Source organism: Mastigoproctus giganteus, chromosome 14 (genome assembly GCF_048544385.1).
Source record: "Mastigoproctus giganteus isolate SK-2022 chromosome 14, ASM4854438v1, whole genome shotgun sequence".
Lineage (NCBI taxonomy): Eukaryota > Metazoa > Arthropoda > Arachnida > Uropygi > Thelyphonidae > Mastigoproctus > Mastigoproctus giganteus.
Window position 1 is genome coordinate 123,541,720 of NC_143588.1, and position 22,781 is coordinate 123,564,500.

A 22,781-nucleotide genomic window follows, 5' to 3' on the forward strand; every position below is an offset into this window, starting at 1 on the left:
ATCGACCTTGTTGTTGAAGTTGATAGCCTAAACAAATTTAAGGCTCAACTGGACAGGTATTTCAAACGAACGGAGGGGTGAAATGGGAGTAGTGGTTGTGCTTTTTTTTTTTTTTTTTTTTGGCTGATGCTGAATAAACTTGCTTTCTTGCATCATATGCTAATGCTAAAGTCCTGGAGACTACAATCCATCAAAGGAAAGGCAAAGTAAGTTTATACCTTTATTTTTGTTTTCCTTGTAATTTAAATTGGTAATGGTGATAGAAAGAACTACATATCTTGCTTTTCGCATAAGTTTTAAAACTGGAAAGAAAGAAATTGTACTGTTATCAAATCCTTTTTCAAAGTGCAGCTTTGCAGAAATTTCATAGGTTTGAAATCTGTAGAAATTTTATATTTTAGAAATTAATTTGTTACAATTCATGAATAGTACAATACATTATAATTGATATATTATTTCAATAGTTTTGTGGCTGAACGCCCATCATTATATTTTGGAAGAAGAAATGGATATGGGAGCCAGCTACTTGGATCAGGTATTGTATGGTTATTCTACTCTTAATTAATAAAAACATTCTGTACAAACACTCTGTATGTTACTGATGAAAATTAGTAATATACTAATACCTACACCATGGATTTCACATATGTACGAGTATATAATAAAATTTATACAAAATTTTATTTAGATAGTATGAATCAGAGCTGTAATACTCAATACGTTCTACGTTGATAATGATATTTGTAAAATAATAAGAGGAGTTTTGCAAATATTATTATCAACGTAGAATGTATTGAGTATTACAACTCTGATTCATACTATCTAATTCATTTTTAAACTCTTATTGACTATTTCATTCACTTCCTGTCTCTCCAGTAGTAAACAATCGATACACACAATTATGGGAGATTTTTTGAATGGCTTGTTGCAAAATTACATTAAATCTACACTCGGCCTAAAGTTACCATATTTCTTTTCTAAAATATTGCCTTCAAAACAACATCATTCCGAAGTTTGCCAGGGTGAATTTAAATCAAAAAATTTCAGGCATAAAACAACTAACACTGACGACATCGTGTAATATTGATCTTGAAGTAGACCCGGCACTGTCTATCAATTTGGTCAATCAATACAATAAAACATTAACCATGTATCGAAAAAACTACTACATTACTATGGCCCAGTTAAAGGAATTGAAGGCCAGAACATACAATATTCCTGCACTTTTCGGTCAGGTAAAATTACACAAGACTGGATTTCCTATTCGACCTATTATTTCCTACAGGAACTCGGCATTTTCATTCTTAGCCACACACATATACAACATTATAAAACCCTTTAGACAGGTAATACAATTTGGGATTAAGAACTACGATACATTATTTAATAATCTTAAAGACTGTAGACTCGGCAACAATGACAATTTTTGTTCTCACTAGATGTTACCTCATTATATACGAATGTAAACGTTGAATATACATTAGATATTATTTGGGATATGTTAAATAAAAACTCAACACTGATTAATTATACGAAGCTACCTATTAAGGAAATTTTTCATTTAATTAAACTGTAAGTTGAGGCCAACTACATCACCTTTCAAGACAAGGTGTGCAAACAAATTTTTGGATTTCCAATGGGTTTGAGCCTGAGCGGCTTAATGTCAGAGATCTATCTCTCAACGATTGAGCATATACATTTGACACCTTTTCGACCCCATATCACATACTATGGGAGGTATTTAGACGATGTTCTAGTTATTACTGATAATAGTACTATCCAAGACATTTTACATTCGTTTAATAATATTCATTCTAGACTCAAATTTACATTGGAAAGGGAGGATATGGATACAAAGTCATTAAACTTTCTAAATTTCACGCTTACCCGGGACTCGAATAAAATACAATTTAGCATCTATCGAAAACCTACGAACACCGGTATGCTTCTACATTATAATAGCTATCACCCGTTCACTTACAAAAGATCGATTATCTTTAATCAATTTCTAAATGCCTATAAATATTCAACAATGGAATCTGCTTTGGACTCTGAAATACAAATATTAACTAGCAGGTCCGTTGCCACAATAAACCAAATAAGGGTACAGGCTAAGGATAGGATACAAAATACTACACCAACCAACAATAGTAATATCAAAAAATACTATTTCTATCCCATATGTTGAACAGTGGCACAAACAGCTTAATAGATTCTTTAAAGATACCGAATTTAAAATTGTAGCCAGGCCAATACGGAAGTTACACACTATACTGGACAACCACTTGGTTCTTTCCGCGTTCGCAACACATTAATGATCTGGTATACAACATTTCTTGCGGTAATTCTGACTCGTCTTACCAAGGTTCGATGCAATTTTCTCTTAATATTCGTATAAATCAACATGAAGGCTCAGTTCGTGCTTCTCATTCAGCAGCGTCAGAATTAGACTTTCATGCCATTAACGAAAAACATACATTTTTTTATTTAAGGAGACCAAAATGTTCAACGTAATTATACACAATTATTAATTGCAGAAACCGTAGAAATTAAATTACATGAGAATTCTGTTAATGTTTGGCGGCCATATTTGGTTTCCGATGCGTGGACCTTTATGTGCATGCGCGAAGACAAATAATCACTATTTAAGTTTCAGGTTTAGCCCGATTTGGTAATTTTCATTCCTATGATCATGACATACGGTCGAAAAGCGTTGGCAGCTTCAGGAAGGAAAATCGTTTTGAATATTTTCGTTAGATTCTTTTAATTGCGTTAATTTGATTTGAATTGTGTTTAATTGGTTATTTAATTATTTATATTTTACTCTAATGTACCAATAAGTAGTCGGTTTTTTTCGTTTTTTCCGTTTTAATTTCTGGAGGGTATCATACGGAAGTGTTCTACGTATGATATTGAGGTAAACTCCTCTTATTATTTTACAAAATTTTATTATATATACAGTAAGCACCTGTTATAGTGATCATTGGTTATTAGAAACTGAATCAAATTTCAAAGAACCGATTGAAATCGATAAAATACACTATACTTTCATTGTTTATTAGAATCAATTTTGAACACCTCTGTGATATTTTTCTTAAGCACAATTTTAGAGGTCACAACCATAAAACAATAAAAACAATTTGCAGTTTCCAGTTTATTGAGCCTTTTTGTTTGTACAATATGTTATAAATGAGTAGTTAGTATTAGTATTAGTATTAGTAACGGCCGTATGGTGCAAGAAAGCCTATGGCTTATGCTGCACCAGCCAAAAAAAAAAAAAAAAAAAAAAAAAAAATCCGAACAAAACAATGATAAAAACAAAAATTAAATAAATAAATAAATAATAATAATTAATAAATAAATAAATAATAATAATTAATAAATAAATAAAAATAATAAAATGAAATTAAAAATTAAATAAAAAGGAAATTAATCCTATCATCCTATGCGCTTCCCTTACCCGAAAGTACTATCCAGATGACCTTTGAATTTCCCCAAACTGTCGGCCTCTACCACCCATGAAGGCAACTTATTCCAGTAATTTATAACTCGCTGGCTAAAATAAAACTTCCTGCAGTCCAATCTAAACATTTCCCCGCGTAACTTGAATTTATGTCCCCTAGTTCTAGCATCATTTATAATCTTGAAAATTTTGTCCTCATTCATTTTACTGATGCCTCTCAGAGCCTTAAACACCTCAATCAAATCTCCCCTAAGGTGTCTAGTTTCCAAACTCTGCAACCCACATATTCGAAGTCTTTCTTCATACGGACGCCCTTTTGCCGATCTCACCAGGCGAGTTACCCTTCTTTGCACCCTTTCAAGAAGCTCGATGTCTTTCTTTAGGTGCGGTCTCCATACTTGAACACAGTATTCCAAGTGTGGTCTAACATAGGCCTTATATAATGGGATTATCACGTCCCTATCTCTACTTGCAAAAGTTCGATAGATCATCGATAGGACACCATGGGCCTTCCTTGCAACCTGTTTACAATGCTCAGAGAATTTCATGTCTGACCGTATCGTAACACCCAAGTCCCTTTCCTCCAGTACTGGGTTTAGTTGAACTCCACCAAGTGAATAAGTTATTTTGGGATTACTGTTTCCCAGGTGTAATACCTTACACTTTGTTGGATTAAAGCACAGCTGCCATTTTTCTGACCATTCTTGAAGTCTATCTAGGTCTCTCTGAAGAAGCTCAGCTTGACAGTGATCATTAACTACTCTACCAATTTTAACATCATCTGCAAATTTAGACATCACGCCCTCTATCCCTTCATCAATGTCGTTTATGAAAATTAAAAACAACAGTGGTCCTAATACTGATCCTTGGGGAACCCCACTTCTTACAGCAACCCAATCTGAGGAATAGCCATTTATCACAACCCTCTGCCTCCTGCCCTGAAGCCATCCTTCTATCCATCTAAGGATTTTTCCAGTGATTCCAACCTGTTCCAGCTTATAAAGCAACCGCTCATGTGGGACTGAGTCAAAAGCTTTGCTGAAATCTAAATAAACAATGTCGAAATTATTCCCTAAATCCAGCTCGTGAGTGACCCTTTCGAAATAGCGAACCAGATTTGTTAAACATGATTTTCCCTTTACAAAACCATGCTGAGTATCCTTGAGAATTTCAATTCGATCCAAATGATCCTGAATTCCACCCTTGATCAATGCCTCCATGATTTTCCCTACTACTGAAGTCAGACTGACAGGTCGATAATTTCCCACTTCACTTTTAGAGCCACCCTTATGTATGGGAGATACATTTGCACTTTTCCAATCCAAGGGAATCTCCCCAGAGTCTAGTGATGCTCGCATAACCAGCCTCAGTGGTTCAATGCACTCGCTTGCCGCCTCTCTCAAGATTATAGGGTATATTCCATCAACTCCAGGAGCCTTACTAGTCTGTAGGCTTGAAAGTTTTTTCATTAAATAATCTTGCGAGATTTCAATATCATTAATTACATATTTTTTAACTTCGCTCCCACAATTTCCCATTGCCACAAAAGGCTTTTCATTTGTAAATATCGATGCAAAATAACTGTTGAGTTCATCTGCAACGGCAGCTGGTGTATTTATTACTATCCCCTTTCCCTTACGTAGAGGTCCGATCTGGTTTGTCCTGCTCTTCTTGGCATTTATATATGTGAAGAATTCTTTATCCCCCCTCTTTGCTCTGTTTGCTAGTGATTTCTCATAAACTGCCTTTGCCTGTCGAACCTTTTCTGTGGCTCTATTACACATCACCTTGTAGCTGTTATAGGCTTCAGTACTTTTTATTGCTCTGTAACGTTTCCATGCCACCTTTTTCTGCTCAAGTAATGTGGCAACTTCACTATTCATCCAACTTGGAACCCTTCTCGTGGAGTATTTTTTTAATGGTATATACGCATTCAAGGCATCGGTGATTAATGTTTTAAAAGCGTACCACAGTTCAAATGTATTCATTCTCTGCGCGATATCTACCCAGTTAATAGAGGCCATGTAGTACCTTAAGGCATGGTAATTTCCTTTTCTGAAATTAAAACCCATTCCTTTGCCTTTTACTTCTGCTACCTCTCTCGTCATCATCCACCGTAGAACTCCGTGATCACTTCCTGCTACTGGTTCCTCTACTGTCAGCCCTGTTATGTCATCTGATTCATGTGTGATGATGAGGTCTAGGATATTCTTTTCTCTAGTACTTTCTCTGACATGTTGATACAAATAACAGTCATCTAGTTGATTTAAAAATTTTGTTCCCCATGTCGAGTTTCCTTCCCATTTACTCCAATCAATTAGAGGCAAATTGAAATCACCCATAATAAGGCATTGACGCTTACTTGCCCATTCCATTTGCATGTAGAGGCTTTTGTCATAGTCTTCACAATCACCTGGTCTGTAGATTACGCCTACTCGCATTGTACCTTTGTTTCCAACTATCTCACACCATACAGACTCTATACTAGCATGTGAAATGTCTGAATCTGGGAAAGCTATCGTCGCACTCAGGCTGCTTCTGATAAGAAGCATTACCCCACCACCCCTTCTATCTACTCTATCCTTCCTAAATACATTATACAAGCCGTACTGAAACTCATCATCCCCAATTTCCGGGTGGCACCACGTCTCCGTAAGCCCTATTATGTCCGCGTTACTTGTTTTAACCAGCAGTTCGAATTCGCTCATTTTATTGACGACACTTCTAACGTTACTGTATAAACAATTAAGATTTACTGTTCTTGTATATTTAACAACCCTAACACAACCCTTGAAGTTTTTTAGGCTCTCTTCCCTGATATTAGCTACCTGCTCACGTGAAACGTCTTTGCCCCCAGAACATCTAGATAATACGTCCAGTTGGGGTAACAGATAAGAACTCTTAAGGTATGTGCAAGAGTTACATTGACCAATATTATCAGATAAATGCGTGTCAGTATTACCCACATCCCCCCTAACTAGCAGTTTCCCTGAGCCTTTAAGGTATCCTCAATAATACTGGCAAAAACTTTTGCACCACCTTTGTTTAAGTGTATCCCGTCTCTACAAAACAAATTCCTTCTACCTACAAGTGTGGGCCATGCTGATAGAAATTTACCCCCTAAAGCCTTGCAGATTCCTTCAAGTCTTGAGTTAATCCACAAGGCTCTTAACATATAATCCCTCCTATCGTGTCTGGGCAGAATTGCAGACACATAGACATTATGGCCTATCTCGCGACATTTCCTCAGCATGGTCCTGTATTTTTCCAACAAATCGTCAGATCGTGTACGTTTAATATCGTTTGTCCCCACATGAATAATAATATTTTCTTTACCCCCTTTAAAATCTGACAGTCTGTTGGTGACATCATCAATAGTTGCTCCCGGCAGACATACCCTGGTTCTGCTCCACCTATCTTTATTACAAAAAATATTCCCCGTTTCCCTGACAATGGAGTCTCCTAATAAAACAATGTCCTTTCTAACCAGGGTAGTTTGCACTTGGTTTTTCTGTTGTGAGGCTCGAATCAGGTGTGCATCACTTGGTAGATTGCTGGAGTTTTGAGTCCCTGACGAGCTCCCAGAAGCATTATTTTCGAGGGCAAGCACTCGTTTTTTCAGGGACTCAAATTGTTCCATCAGTGCACCAAATTGTAATTTAAGATCGGTGCACTCCTTACATCGATCACAAAGAAAAGAATCCCCAGGTGAGGTAGGATTAGTCACCAGGTCGACCTTGGAAAACATTCCACAGGTTCCACAACGGATTAAATCATGACTCACCCGTAAATCGCCATCTGCTATTTCCGTGTGACTCACGATACCCTGTGACGTGTTTAAGGCAGATCTCGTAACAACCATTATAAAATTAAATAAATATCAATGAAAGTAACTTTAAAAAATTATATCTATAATATTATTAAAATCAAACAGTTACAGGAAAACCTATAACAAAATAATCCAACAATATTTAAATAAATCAAATATTTAAAAGCACTATCCAAAAGTAAACCACTTAACTGAGGAGCCCTGTCTAAGCGCGTCCGCTCACCTCGAATGCCAACGTACTAATAGTTACTACAGCTTTAACAGAAGAAGAAATTGCCTAGTCTGTTACTGATAATTTCTCCAAGGAGAAGGAAAATGAAGATGAACCCAAATGAATTCCATTTACAAAACGGCAAACTCGTGAAGCTATAGTCATCCTGAGGAGAGCGCTAGGAGAAACTGATGCAAGTGATAGTGAATATAGACTGTTGTACAATATTGGTATTGTACAACAGTGGGATTTACTCAAAGAGGTAACTACCATTAGGGGTGAAGGGAAGGGTTATTGCTTCCGTAAAGGCGACTACGATGGACTGAGACAGTATTTAAATTCTATACAGTGGGACCAACTGATGATGTTACCAACAGCAAATTCAAAATGGGAAGCATTCAAAGAACTTATCTTGGAAGCTACTAGGCTTTACATACCAACTAAGAAATATTGTTCAAGGTTTAGGCCAAAATGGATGTCAGATGAACTAATGAGACATATGGCAGAGAAGAAAAATGCATGGGATACTTACAAATTAACACATGACACAGAAGCCTATGATAGATACAAGTTGATATGCAACCAAGTTACAAAGGAGGTTAGGCAGGCGAAGGCAGATTACGAGAAATCCTTGGCAAGGGATGCAAAGAAAAACAGCAAAGAGTTCTTTACTTATGTAAACTCTAGAAGGAAAGGGATGAATCAGATTGGTCCACTTGATATTGATGGGTCAAGTGTTGATGATCCTGCTCAGGTGGCTAACAAACTAAATGAATATTTTGCATCGACATTCACACATGAGGAGTTATTCAGCGAGGGGAATGCCAGAGGTGTATTCAACTCTAGCAGTAAGTTACAGAATCTTGAAATAACTGGGAGTAAAGTGGAGGAGAAACTGTTGAAGATAAACACAAGAAAGGCACCCGGGGTGGATGGGATCTATCCAGTTATATTAAAGGAGGCAGCAAAGGAAGTAAGCAAACCCTTAGCCATAATTATGAGAGCTTCCTTAGACTCAGGGGAGGTACCCATAGACTGGAAATGTGCAAATGTGACCCCAATTCACAAAGGAGGATCAAAGGCTGACACAAGTAATTATAGACCTGTGAGCTTGACTTCTGTTCCAGGAAAATTAATGGAGGCACTGGTTAAAGACGCACTGCAGGATCATTTAGACAAGACTTCAGTTATAGCTCAGACACAGCATGGTTTTGTTAAGGGGAAGTCTTGCCTGACCAACTTGATTGGATACTATGATGCAGTCACAAAAGAACTGGATGCAGGGAATAACTTTGATATTATATACTTGGATCTTAGAAAGGCTTTTGATACTGTTGCACATGGAAGACTGCTCCACAAATTGGAGCAGTGTGACATTGGAGGCAAATTGCTGCTATGGATAAAGGGGTGGTTGAGGGGGAGAAGACAGAGAGTGGTAATCAATGGACACTGCTCATCGTGGACTGATGTTATTAGTGGAGTCCCTCAGGGCTCAGTGTTGGGTCCATTATTGTTTTCTGTATTTATAAATGATATTGATGATGGTATATCGGGATTAATGTCCAAGTTTGCAGACGATACAAAGGTTGGCAGGGTTGTCAAGGACACTACTGACACTATGCTTCTGCAACAGGATCTGGAAAGGTTGAGCAGATGGGCTGAGAGGTGGCAAATGAAGTTTAACATTGACAAATGTAAAGTACTACACATGGGAAACAGCAACCCCAGAGCAACGTATCAACTCTATGGTACAACACTGACAGTGGTAGAGAATGAAAGGGACTTGGGGGTGGTTGTGCAGGCAGATATGAAGTTCTCTGAGCAGTGCAGACGGGCTGCAAGAGTAGCTCATGGAGTATTGTCAATGATATACAGGAATTTTTCCAGCAGGGATAAGGAGGTGATTATTCCATTGTATAAGGCGATGGTCAGGCCACACCTAGAGTACTGTATACAGGTCTGGAGGCCACATTTCAAGAAGGATGTAGAGCTGCTGGAACGAGTACAGAGAAGGGCAACAAGATTAGTGAATGGAACAAAGGGGTGCTCTTACGAAGAAAGGCTTAAGTTTTGCAAATTACAGTGTCTGGAGACTAGGCACCAGCGAGGTGATCTGATAGAGGTGTATAAAGCCTTGAATGGTTTAAGCATGCTCAATGCTGATGGGATTCTTCCTCTAGCTCAGGGGCGCCTCCGTAGCCAGGTGGGAAGGAGCAGCGGTGCGTAGCACACGCTTCTTGATTAGACCGGGGTTCGAGCCCGTCACCACCAAATACGGAAGATGCGGAAAGGTCAGGAAATGACCACCGCATCTCCCGGAGCAATATGGCCTTAGTTGCTAATGCTCCTAAAAACCAAATAACAAAACAAACAAACCTCTAGCTCAGAATAATCACCTGAGAGGGCATAAATTCAAATTGAGGAAAGACAGATGTAGGATAGACGTGCGGAAATTTGCCTTTAGCCAGCGGGTGGTTGGTTGGTGGAACAGACTTCCATCCCTTGTGGTGGAGGTTGATAGCCTAAATAAGTTTAAGGCTCAGCTGGACAGGTATTTTGAACGAACAGAGGGGTGAAGTGGAAGTGGTTTTTTTTTTTTTTTTTTTGGCTGATGCTGCATAAGCTTGCTTTCTTGCATCAAATGCCTCTACTAATGCTAAATGCTAATGCTAATGCTAATGCTAATTGAAAAATCTATAAATAGATTCTGTAATGAAAATTTAAAGCAATCTAAAATAAGTGACTATTTAAAATTGCATATAATCATGTTACAAAGTGTTATGTTTAATTAATATGTATATTAATTAAGCTATGTACGTAGCGTAAGTATAAATTTATTTTTATTTTGTTAACCTGTGGATAATATTCTTACAATTTTCACACATCATTTAATTGGTAATAAACTTTTGGTAATAAAGTGTAAATTTGTGTGTTATATCTTTATTTTTATAAATTAATATTCATTGATTCATGGATAATATTCAATGGATAATATTCATTGATTTTCGCTTATTAGAATCGCCATTTATTAGAGTCAAAACTCAATTTGCAAACATGATCACTATAAGCAGCACTTACTGTATATGTGAAATCCATGGTGTGGGGTGAGTCACCAACTAATGCAGCTCTATAAATATTAAGTGAACAATTTTTTTAGCAACTGGTGATGAATAGTCTATGGCGGTGTAAAAATTAAAGGAAATGCTATGTGCATATTCAAAATGCCACATATAACACACACATGTGTGTGCACATACACACAGGCACACCCAGAGAATCTTACACTCTGGAATGTAACCTATACAGCAGTCTAGAATATTGAAAACTTTGTGTTTTTTTCATAGCATTTATTTCGGTGTTCATGGGTGAAACACGTGATGTTCTGCTAGCACTCACCAATGAATATTTGAAACTGATGATTGTTGAACATTTTTTCTCAACCGAGCAGTGGAGTGTCTATATCAACTAGTTACAATGTGTGATACTGCCTTAAATTTTTTGATATTTGATTTTCTGTATGCTATTTATTTCATCAAATTTTTTTCAGCTAGATATTATTTTATGCAATGAACTCAAAAAACATAAAACTGTATAGATAAAGAATCACTTTATTAGTATTTTTTAATTAGCTGTATAAAATTACAATTTAAATTATAAAATAGCTAATATTATTTGTCCTTACTGAAAAGCCGACCGGGCTAGCCGAGTGGGTAAAGTACCTGCCCGGCAACCCAAAGGTCGCGGGTTCGATTCCCGCCTCGGGCTTGGATCAAAGTACTGCAAAAACCTTGGGAGGTGCAATATGGCCACAGAAGCCGATGCGCCAACAACTACCAAATCAAAAAAAAAAAAAACCTTACTGAAATCATACAAGATTAGGAATATTTTGCCGTAAGCACCTGCACTACTTCTGCAGCTAGCATAAGCATATGCTAGGGCAAAACAGTCCCAACACAGCTGCGTAATTGGCAGAATTCACTAGTCCTACAAGAGGTAGCTATTGTCAGTTACTCTATTATCAGGGAAATGGGAAATATGTTGTGCAAGAAGGATAGGTGGAATTGGACCAGTTTATGTCTACTAGAGGCAAAAGTAAATAACATTGTAGAGCACATATCTTTTAAGGGCATAAAAGGTGATATTGTTGTATTACTAATGGTCTTTCTTAACAAGTACAGGGCAATGTTGGACAAAATTCTTGAGTTCTCATTGGATTTGAAAATGTCTGCAATTCTGCCCAGATATAATAGGAGGAAAGACATGTTGTGAGATAAGAGCCTTGTCAATCAATTTGGCCCTGGAGAGAATGTGCAAGGCTTATAGGGCAGAATTTTTCTGTGATCTGTGCTTGTGTTTTTTTTTTTTGCAGGGATGGGATACACTTAAATAGCAGGGTTCAAGAATATTTGCTGATAAATATTGAGATGAAGCAGTAATAGGTGCATCCGAAAATTGCTAGTGTGTGTTGGGGGGGTGATTCACAGACTAATAGATTAACTAGAGCCATAAGCACAGATGAAACTGATTCTTCTGTTGGAACATGCAGCAGACTGGAAAGCAAGGCGTTGGAGATTTCAACCTCTGCTGTATGTCGTCAGGGAACAAGTAAATATATGGACTGTGGGTAACTAAGGGTAACTAAAGTAAGAACATGTGTATGTATAATTGCTTGCACTAATAACTTTGATGAATTTAAAGTACTGATTAAGTCATCAAATGCAGACATTGTAGGGATAACAGAGACATGGTGACATAAGTGAAGCTGAATTTGAATATGGCAAGTACAGGTAGGGTAGACAAGACAGAAGGGGATGGAGGGTTTGTGCTCTTAGTTAAGAAGCTTATTAAAACTAAGCCAGTGCAGTCAGTCAATATGGGTAACCAGTGCAATGTTGAGTCAGTTTGGTATGATATATGCACAAGGAAAACAGAATAGAGAGTTGGGGTGACTGATTAGTGATTGATGAGCACACCAAACAGCTATACAGAGAAATAGATTGAGCCAGTAAATCAATGTCTTATAATGGGGGATTTTAAATTTTCAGATGTTGAATTCTCTTGGTTGGTTACTCACCACTATCAAGACTTTCTGTAGATTTTTTATTTATGATTGTTATCTACAGCAGCATTTTAAAGAGGCAACAAGAGAAAGCAATACTCTTTATGTGACTATAAACAGTGATTCTTCATGCATTAAGAATCTGCAGGTAAAGGACCCACTGGTTGGCAGTTATCGCAGTGTATTAACGCAAAATATAATTGAGGACAATTATTGTAAAGGGGAAGGCTTTTACATTTGCAAGGGTGACTGCAGTGAGACCAACTGATGTTACTAACAGCAAATTCTAAATGGGAAGCATTCAGGGAAATAATCAAAGAAGCTACTAGGCTTTTCATACCAATGAAGAAATGCTGTTCATGGGTTAGACATAAATGGATGTCAGGTGAACTAGTAAGACCAGTGGCAGTGAAGAAAAATGCTTGGGATGCATATACAGTAGAGTGTAGAAAATACAAACGTCAATAATTCAAAACGTCAGTAATCCGAACAAGCCAGCATTTATTTTATTATTTTTTTTATGCTGATGCCATAAAATAATTGCAGTAAGTGCCCATTATTGTGATCACTTTTGCAAATTGAATTTTGATTCTATTAAATGCCAATTCTAATAAGTGAAAATCAGTAAAATATTATTCACAGGCTATAAAAATGAAGATATAAAGTACAAATTCACACATTTTTTCCCCCTTACCAAATAGCAAAATTAAATAATACTTGAAAATCTGAAGAATATTATCCATAGTTTAGAAAAATAAAAACAAATTTATGCTTACGTACATAGTTTAATTAATATACATACAGGACTAAGTAAACATAACACTAAATAAGTACTGTACTGTTTGATCCAGAAAGTTTAATAAACGATAAATGATATATGCTTTCGGGGTTAAATGAATCCCTCTATCGGCAATTCTAACAGGATAAAGATGTTAGAGACAAAGTTTTTAATGAATACAGAGTTGTGCATGCAGTGATGCATGCATTCACGAGATTAAACATTCATCTACTAGGTTGCTTCTCATTGTTGTTGCACAGACATGTGTGGATTTGCTGCCAGCGTTTATCCAGTTTCAAGATAGTTGCCTCTAAGGTAGGGTGTAGCCTCGTGCACTTGCAGCAATTCGCAGTTCTTGAATTACACCAGGTGTTGTGACTCTAGCCAGAGGTGGTGGTGAAAGTGCCAGGATTGGTCAATCATTTCGTAATTGCACTTGGGGTTAAGGTCATGATGGATGGACCAGAAGTGTTCTAATATTGCAGACTGGTCAGTCTCACCAAGGCGGATTAACCTGTCGTGTACTGCTAGGCAATCTTGAAGGTGTCTCGAGCTCTCTCTCCTATGTAGCAGTTGCCACAATCTTTGCAAGTTATGCAGCATACCACCCTGCTGTGCAAAGGATGGACGACTGGAGCCTTCATGCTAAAAACCAGAGAACGCAAGCTTCTACTGGGTAGCTGCACACATTTTTGTGTGATATTCCCAGAGGATTTTTGAAATCTGGCCCGACATGCCCAGATAGTAGGGAATGTAGGCAGTAGGCATATTGGCATGCATTGATGATGGTCCCGGGTGGATCATGAGCTCCTGTGCCTGCAATAAGCACTTGTCTAAAATGTGGGTTGGATAACCACAATTGACCAGGTCTGTTCTCACCCTGGAAATCTCAGTACGCCTAGCTTCATCTGAGCTGGAATGGCTCCAAGCACGGCAGAATAGGGTGCGGGTGGTGCTGTTGAGATGGCTAGGGGCGTGGCCCAATCTGTAGTTGGTGAACTGCCTGCACCACATTGGCTTACGGTATACCGAGGTTCCCAGGTGTGGACCCACACGTTTTATCAGGACATCTAAGAATGGAAGGGACCCGTCAACTTCCAATTCTAAAGTGAACTAGATGAACACTGACAACGAATTGGGGTAATCCAGTAATGTTGTTTCAGAACCACATGGGATGACAGTGAAGTTGTCATCGATGTACCTGCACCATGATATAATAAGCAATGGCGGGTCCAGGAATATCTGTTCTTCCAATTCCTCCATGGCAATGCTGGCTACAACGGAGCTGAAGGGAGCACCCATGGCAGTATTGTGCACCTGCTTGTATAAGGAATCTCTGAAGATAATGACGTTGCCTGATAAGCATAGGTTGAGGGCAGTACAGATGTCTTCTGTGGTTAGTGATGTTCTGCTCAGTAGATTTGAGTCATTCTCCAGAAGCCTCTTACTGCAGCTTATGGTCTGTTGAACTGGGATCGATGTAAATAGGGACACTACATCGAATGACACCATAATCTTGCTATCAGAGATTGAGAGCTCTTTAATAAGGTGAATGAACTCTCCGCTGTTAGTGACAGTGTGGGCGGTATTTCCCACAAGAGGTGTAAGGAGTCGTGCAATATACTTACATAGATCATATGTAGGTGCATTGCAGCAGGATACAATGGGCCGGAGGAGAATGCCTGAATCTTAGGTAGGCCATAAAACTGAAGCAGTTGGCAGCCCTTGGCATGCAGAAGCCACAGAGTTGAAGCAGAAATTTTCCCTGATTTAAAACATGTATAGACTAGTTTGTTTAATCTCATGCACCCACAACTCTGTATTCGTTAAAAATTTTGTCTCTAACGTCTTTATCCTTAGAATTGCAGATGAAGGGGTCCATTTAACCCCAAAAGCTACATGTCATTTATCAATTATTAAACTTTCTGGATCAAACAATACAGTACTTATTTATTGTCGTGGAATCCAGTACTACAGACCCATTTACCTACATAAACATAGCACTTTGTAATCTGATATTTCTGTTCATTAACATTTTTTTGAGGTTGTAAAATCGAAACAGTAAAAAAAAAGATAAGCGTCAATCGAAAACAAAGAACATGGCATGTAAAAAGATTCTTAACAGAGTGTTTTTACAGTTTTATTTTACCGTACTGTAGTTTTCTTCGTCTTTTAAAAGGAAACCGAAATTTTTAAGAATTGAATTGAAGATTGAGATTTTTAGCAGACTTTCAAAAGGTTTTTGTTAGCAAAATTTTAAGAGATTGGAAAGTCAACCATAACATATATTAAAATCAACAAAGAAAAATTTTAAAGTTTGCATCGAAACTTGATTCAGATGATGGAGAGGGAAAAAGAAAAGAAAAACTATGAGAACAGCTAATGACCCATCCCTCGAAGATGCCATTTATTTGTGGTTCACACAGAGATGAAATTTTGAAGAATCCATATTTGGACTTTTGCTGTGTGGAAAGGCACTGGATTTTAACAAAAAATTTGGTCATCCCTCAGATTTTAAAGCCAGTACTTCTATTTCTGAACCTACTAAGCTTTTTTTGGTTAAAAAATTTATAAGCAGTTACCCCTTCCGATTGATCGTTGTGAGTAGCAGTGATTGCCTTGCCTAGTCCACTACGGTTAATCTTAGTTAGGGTGTTTATTCCCCTCCCCGCACAACACTGTTTTGAAATTAGGAATTCTTTTTTCGATTTTAAAACAGTGATGGGAGGGGGAGTGGATAAACACCCTAAATTTAAGCATAGTGGGTTAGGCATGTCAATCACTGCTACTCACAATGATCAATCAGAAGGGGTACCCACTTGTAAACATTAACCCCCTTTTTTAGTGTCCAGAATAGTGTTTTTGATTAAGTTAGAAAATCAGAAGTCTGAACTATCTCCGATCTCAATTAGATTGGATTATTGATGCTCTACTGTGTATTATCAGGTGATACAGAAGCCATTGGTACGTATAAATTAGTCTGTAATCAAATCAAAAAGGAAGTTAGGCAAGCTAAGGCAGATTATAGGAAGTCTCTGGAAAAGATTGCAAAGAACAGCAATAAACACTTCTGTGCTTATACAGTAGAAGGAAGGGGTTTAATCACATTAAGCCACTTTATGTCAAGGGTTAACTGTTAATGACCCTGCTCGAGTTGGCGCCTCCGTAGCCAGGTGGGCAAGAGCAGCAGTGCAAAACACACTTCTTGATTAGACCGGGGTTTGAGCCCGTGACCACCAAATACGGAGAATGCAGAAAGGTCAGGGAATGACCACCGCATATCCCCTGAGCAATATGGCCTTAGTTGCTAATGCTCCTAAAAACCAAATAACAACAACCTGCTCGGGTTGCTGAGAAATTGAATTGGTATTTTGCATCTACATTGACAGATGAAAAATTCTTTAGGGGAAGGAATGCCAGAAGTTTAGCAAATAAATGAAAGGAAGGTGGAAGAGAAATTGTTGAAGTTAAACATAAAAAGGTGCCTGGATGGATTGAATCTATCCAATTATATTAAGGGTGGCAAGTAAGGAAACCCTTAACCCTAATTACGAGTCCACACATCTGTGGATTCATGGGAAGGTCCCTAAGGACTGGAGATATGCAAATGTATGCACAATTCATAAAGGGGATCAAAAGGTGGCATGAGAAATTACAGACCCATTAGTTTCACATCTGTTCCAGGGGAAATAATGGAGTCACTGGTTAAAGAAGTAATGCTGGACCATCTAGACAGAAATATAATTATACTCTAGTCCCAGGATGGAATCAGATTGTCTAACCAATCTGATTGGTTACTAAGATGCACTAACCAAGGAACTGGATACAAAAAAATAATTGTTATGTCATATACTTCGATTTCAGGATGGCTTTTGATACAGTTTTTAATAAAAGACTGCTGTACAAACTGGAGCAGTGTCGCATTAGGATAACCTACTGCTGCGGATAAAGGAATGGTTGAGTGGAAGAAGGCATAGTGGTTATCAATAGGCACTGCTCATCGTGGACTAATATTATTAGTGGAGTCACCCCCCCTTCCCTCTCTCCCCGATTCAATTCTGGGTTTATTTTTGTTTACAATATTTATTAATGATATTAATGAAGGTATGTCATGATTAATGTCTAAGGTTTCAGATGATACAAAGGTTTGCTGGGTGGTTAATGTCAGTGATCAGGGCAAGCTATTGCAACAAAATATAGAAAAATTAGGTTGATGTGCTGTGAAATGGCAGTTGAAGTATAATATTGACAAATACAATGTCCTGCAATTGAGTAGCAGTAATCCCAAAGTACCTGGATCAGCTATGTGGCACTACACCCAGGTTAATGCAAAATGAAAAAGACCTTGGTGGTTGTTATGCAGTCAAATTTGAAATGATCTGAAGAGTGTAGACTGGTTGTCCAGACAGCTCATGGGGTTTTGTCAGTGATATAGAGAAACTGAGCTAGCAGAGATAAGGAGTTGATAATCTCTTTGAGGAAGGACCGATGTCGGATAGATGTGCGGAAATTTGCCTTTAGCCAGCGGGCAGTTGGTTTGTGGAATAGACTTCCATCACTTGTTGTTGAAGTTGATAGCCTAAACAAATTTAAGGCTCAGCTGGACAGGTATTTCGAACGAACGGAGGGGTGAAATAGGAGTATTGGTTGTGTGTTTTTTTTTTTTTTTTTTGGCTGATGCTGAATAAGCTTGCTTTCTTGCATCATATGCCTCTACTAATGCTAAAGCCATCTTTAGGCTGCATCTTGAATACTATATACAGGTGAAAGGAACAAAAGGGTGCTCTTTCCAAAAAAGGCTTTAGTTCTGTAAATTGCAGCATCTGGAGACTAGGCACCTGTAGGGAGATCTGATTTAGTTGATGAAGAACTTGAATGGATTCAGTGGATAAATTGAAAGCTAAATGCTGATGGCATTCTTCCTTTGCTGAGACTACACACATCAAGGAGACACAAATTCAAGTTGAGGAACGATGGTTGCAGAATGGATGTGTAGAAGTTTGCCTTTGGCCAGCCATGGCTGAGTGTTGGTACAGGCTTCCATCTAGTGTTGTAAAACTGAGTGGTTTGAATAAATTAAAGGAAATTTTGATTTGACAAATTCTTGGATGGTGTGTGTGTGTGTGTGTTTTTTGTTGATACTGTATAAGCTTGCTTGCTTTTATTTCATAATTTGCCATTACTACTACTGCAAATTCCTTTCTAAAATTTCATCAAAGAATTTTAAGGGGTCAGTGACACCTCTAGTAGGGAGAGAGTGTGCAACAGCTACAGACATGCAGTTGGTTAGTACTATGTGTCATATTCAATTTGTATTTATCTCCTCTCATATGTGAGCAAGACAAAGAATCTCATCGCCATTGAGCTTGCTCAATCCATTCAAAACCTTACTTACCTCAATCAGATCACTTTGCAGGTGCCTGGTCTCCAGTTGCTGCAATTTGCTTACCTTTCTTGGTAAGAGCACCCTTTGTTCCCCTCACCAATCACATTGCCCTTTTTTGTACTCATTCCAGCAGCTCTGTACCCTTCCCAAAATGAGACTTCCAGATCTCTATGCAGTACTCAAGATATGGCCTGACCATTGCCTTATACATTTGGAGAATCACCTCCTTATTTCTGCTACGAAAATTCTCTATAACATTAGCATTAGTAGCGGCATATGATGCAAGAAAGCAAGCTTATGCAGCATCAGCCAAAAATAAATAAATAAAAAACTCTCCCATTTCACCCCTCCATTCGTTCCAAATACCTGTCTAGCTCAGCCTTAAATTTATTTAGGCTATAAACTTCCACAACAAACAATGGAAGTCTGTTCCACCAACCAACCACCCGCTGGCTAAAGGAAAACTTCTGCACATCTATCCTACATCTGTCTTTCCTCAATTTGAATTTATGCCCTCTCAAATGATTATTCTGAGCAAGAGGAAGAATTCCATCAGCATTGACAAATCCCAATAAGCTGTCCTGGAAGCTTGTCTGTATTGCTCATAGAACTTCATATCTGACTTCATATCATATCTAATTACCCCCAGATGTTTTTTTTTTTTTTTTTTTAATTTTCTGCTAACCTGAGTGTAGTACCACATACTTCATATGTTGCTCTGGGGCTGCTACATCAGTTGCCATTTTTTTTTTTTTTTTTATGATTAGGCTTTAAATTAATGTAATTTTGCATATTTTAATAACATTTGATTGGTATGCAGGTCTTGGAATTGCTGCAAAAGGAAGAAATTGAAAATCAGTGTCAAAGACGCATTCATCTTGTCAACTGTACTTTACACAACATCATTGATTTAGGTATGTCATTTTCAGTTATTTGCACTATTATGTATTCAGCCAAATAATTTTAAGAAAGCAGTGTATAATAACAATTTTCTTTTTTGTTACTGTAATAATGAATTGGAAAATAAAAAATAATTTATCTAATATTATTATAATACATACCATTAATGAAGATTAATTTACAATTTATATCACATGCCGTACTGAGTGGCTTGAATTTCTGGACTCTGTGAAAAGACCACTGGAGGTGGGATTTCTCTCACCTCTCTTTCTATTAACATGAAATGCCATTACAGTATTTAAAATTATTATTTATGACATACATTTTATGTAATATTCAACAAATCTAAACTATAAACTCCAGAACAGCAAGAAGAAAGCACCTGGTAGATGAAGGAAAAGGTCTGCCCCACTGGACCAGGTTACCTTAAGGGTAGTCCTAGCCTGACCAGAAAACATATCATACAGTTGAAGGATATTTCCAGACAGAATGTTCCATGTCTCTTATACCTTGGGATAGTCCTCAATCACATACTGACTTTCAACGACCATCTTGTCTGCATTGAGATAAAAAATCAAAAACTTGGGTGTATGACTCCCATGTAATCTTGTCAGAATTGATTCTTCTTGGAAAGAAGGTCCAATTCTGACCTTCTTGGAAAGGAGATCCCACTGATCTTAATGTATGGTGATAAAGTAATCACTAAAAAATATCAAGATACAACTTGGAGAGCCATATTACTGATCATTATGTGGCCTATTTAACTATTCGACTGCAGCCCTGTCATTCCTGTAAAGCTTCCAGTCAATCTGGAGAGAGTGTACTTTGGGTTTGCACATATCTTCAGAGGAATATTCAAACTACCTGTTATAACTTTACTATCAACCTCAATACCAACATTAAGAAAGAAATGCAATGGTCATCCTTAGTGTAACTTGACAGTCCACATGGAACCAAACTGATAGAGGCCTGATTGCAAGGAAGTTTATCTCGGTTGTTGCCTTCAAGTCAACCTTCTGTTTACTGGCCATGGAGACCTTGAGAGCCAGGTGATAGTGCCCAAGCAATTTTCTTGCGTAGCATATAATGTGATCTTTCTGAGTGATTTCATTCTGTTTTATTTATAGTGCCTTTCTTATTCTCAGTTCATTGTAAGTGGTTCTGTACTTAACAAATTTGAGTAAGAACCCAGGAAGGAAATTCACATTCTTTTCTTAATACATTTATTATTTTTTTTTCACTAACAAACTAACTTATTCAACTGCTTAATTACTTGGTGGCACTCTCCTGCCTCCTCCCCATGGCAAGACCAGAAACCTAAAAAGAAAAGTAATCCTTTCAGAGCAAAAAGAAGCAATGGTGGGAAAAGGAGCAATGAGTTGGAAGAAATCAACTAAGACGTCTGGATTTGACAATCCAGATTTCACCTGGATCTATGGATCAAACTGACCATCATGGGCAGCAAGGTGATCCCAATCCATATACTGCCGAGAGACAAAAGAAAAATGTGACTCAAACATCTCTCCACTCATTCTGATTTTCCACTCTAACAGATCAGCCTCTCAGTAAACTTTCTCCCTTTGTTATACAATGGTGTTTTGAGCATATAGCTGGTCCACCAAAATGGTTGAAATCAGGTGATCTACTTGTAGAAACAACAATTCACTAACATTCAGAGCTATTTCTAAACACCATAGCATTTGGTGGGATTCCTATTAGAGTCACTCCACATGCCACTTTAAATACATTAAAAGGAGTCATTGCAGAATGAGACCTCCTAAACAGCTCTGAAGAAGAAATTGTATAAGTATTACAAAACCAAACTCTTGTACATGCCAAAAGAATCCTTATTAAAAATGATGGGAAAGTGACACCAGTCCTTATTATGATACTTAATTTTAACAATCCAAGTTTACCAACATTAATAAAAGCAGGATACCTGAACTGCCAGCTAAAGCCATACAGGGTACACGACAACTCGGTAATGGTTAACTCAGCGACAAAAATTACCTTGAAAAGAAAATTATATACATTTTCATTTAGGGTTATTATAAATTTATAAATTTATTAATGGAAATTTGTCAAGTCAAATATATTAGTGCAATATGTTATTTGTTAAGAACACACATGTATATTAGAAGAGAATTTATTGCATAGTTAAGTGTACATCTTTGAATTTTTTTAATACTACTGGAAAATAAACTATAAAACTACAAATCCTTTACTTTTTTAATCCATATTGTAGTTGTAGGATATACCACATAGATATCCTATAACATTTTGCCAATTATGGTTATTGATCTTATTTAAAATTCTGCAGTCAGCTTCTTCATAGTGGATTCATTTCCATGGATGTTCATTGTAGGCAATAATTCTTTCGAAACCTATATTGTAAGTTATTTGAAATTTTCTTAATTTATCTATAAAAATCCACAAAGTAGGGTGAGCAATAGTATTACCAAAAGCTAATTGTAGTTTGTAATTATGGCAGGCTTCAGCAAAATTGTTTGTCCTATCATTTTAACTTAATGTTTTTTGGTATATGGATCAAATATTAGAGGGAAATATTGATGCAGCTGTGGTACCATTGTTTCTGAGACGTCCTATATATGTATTGGTAAAACCATTCTAAAATTGGTTCAAACTCTTCTGGTAAATAATTTTCTGCACTGGTAATTGCACGAATAATGTCTCCTTGGGGAACAAATGCAACAGACGTGATAATTTTTGAATGTAATGCAAAGTTGACATCTTCGTAGAACATGGCATATTGTATCTTCCTAGAACATGGCATATTGTATCTTCCTAGAACATGGCATATTGTATCTTCCTAGAACATGGCATAATGCCTAGTGTTTCCGAAGATTTTTAATTAAGAGAAATAAGCAACTGTTAATGTTTAATTCTGGAAACACTGCACGAATAGTTTGATGGATTGCAAGTTCGTAATCCACATTTATGCTCTCTGGATTCAGTTGAGGCCAAAGTTCACGTATCATGTTAAATAAGTGTATATATATTTCAGCTCTTTTAACCAGCAGCAAACAAAACAAGGTAGGAAAAACTGCACCTCCATCTTTTCTAGCTAGTATGACGAAAATTTGAGAGAAAAGAGGAGGAGAGTAAAAAAGTGCCGTCCATAAATAATTCCTTCA

General features: G+C 37.4%; 1 protein-coding gene across 1 annotated transcript in view; it reads left to right on the plus strand.

Moving 5' to 3' along the window:
* LOC150075707 (calcineurin-binding protein cabin-1-like) overlaps nucleotides 1-22,781 on the plus strand; it is a 1,104,404-nt gene that overhangs the window by 434,981 nt on the left and 646,642 nt on the right. The window contains exons 20-21 of the mRNA XM_090388624.1: nucleotides 465-535; nucleotides 19,547-19,640. Of these exons, the coding sequence (XP_090244750.1) occupies nucleotides 465-535; nucleotides 19,547-19,640 (165 nt within the window). The remainder of the gene's footprint in view (nucleotides 1-464; nucleotides 536-19,546; nucleotides 19,641-22,781) is intronic.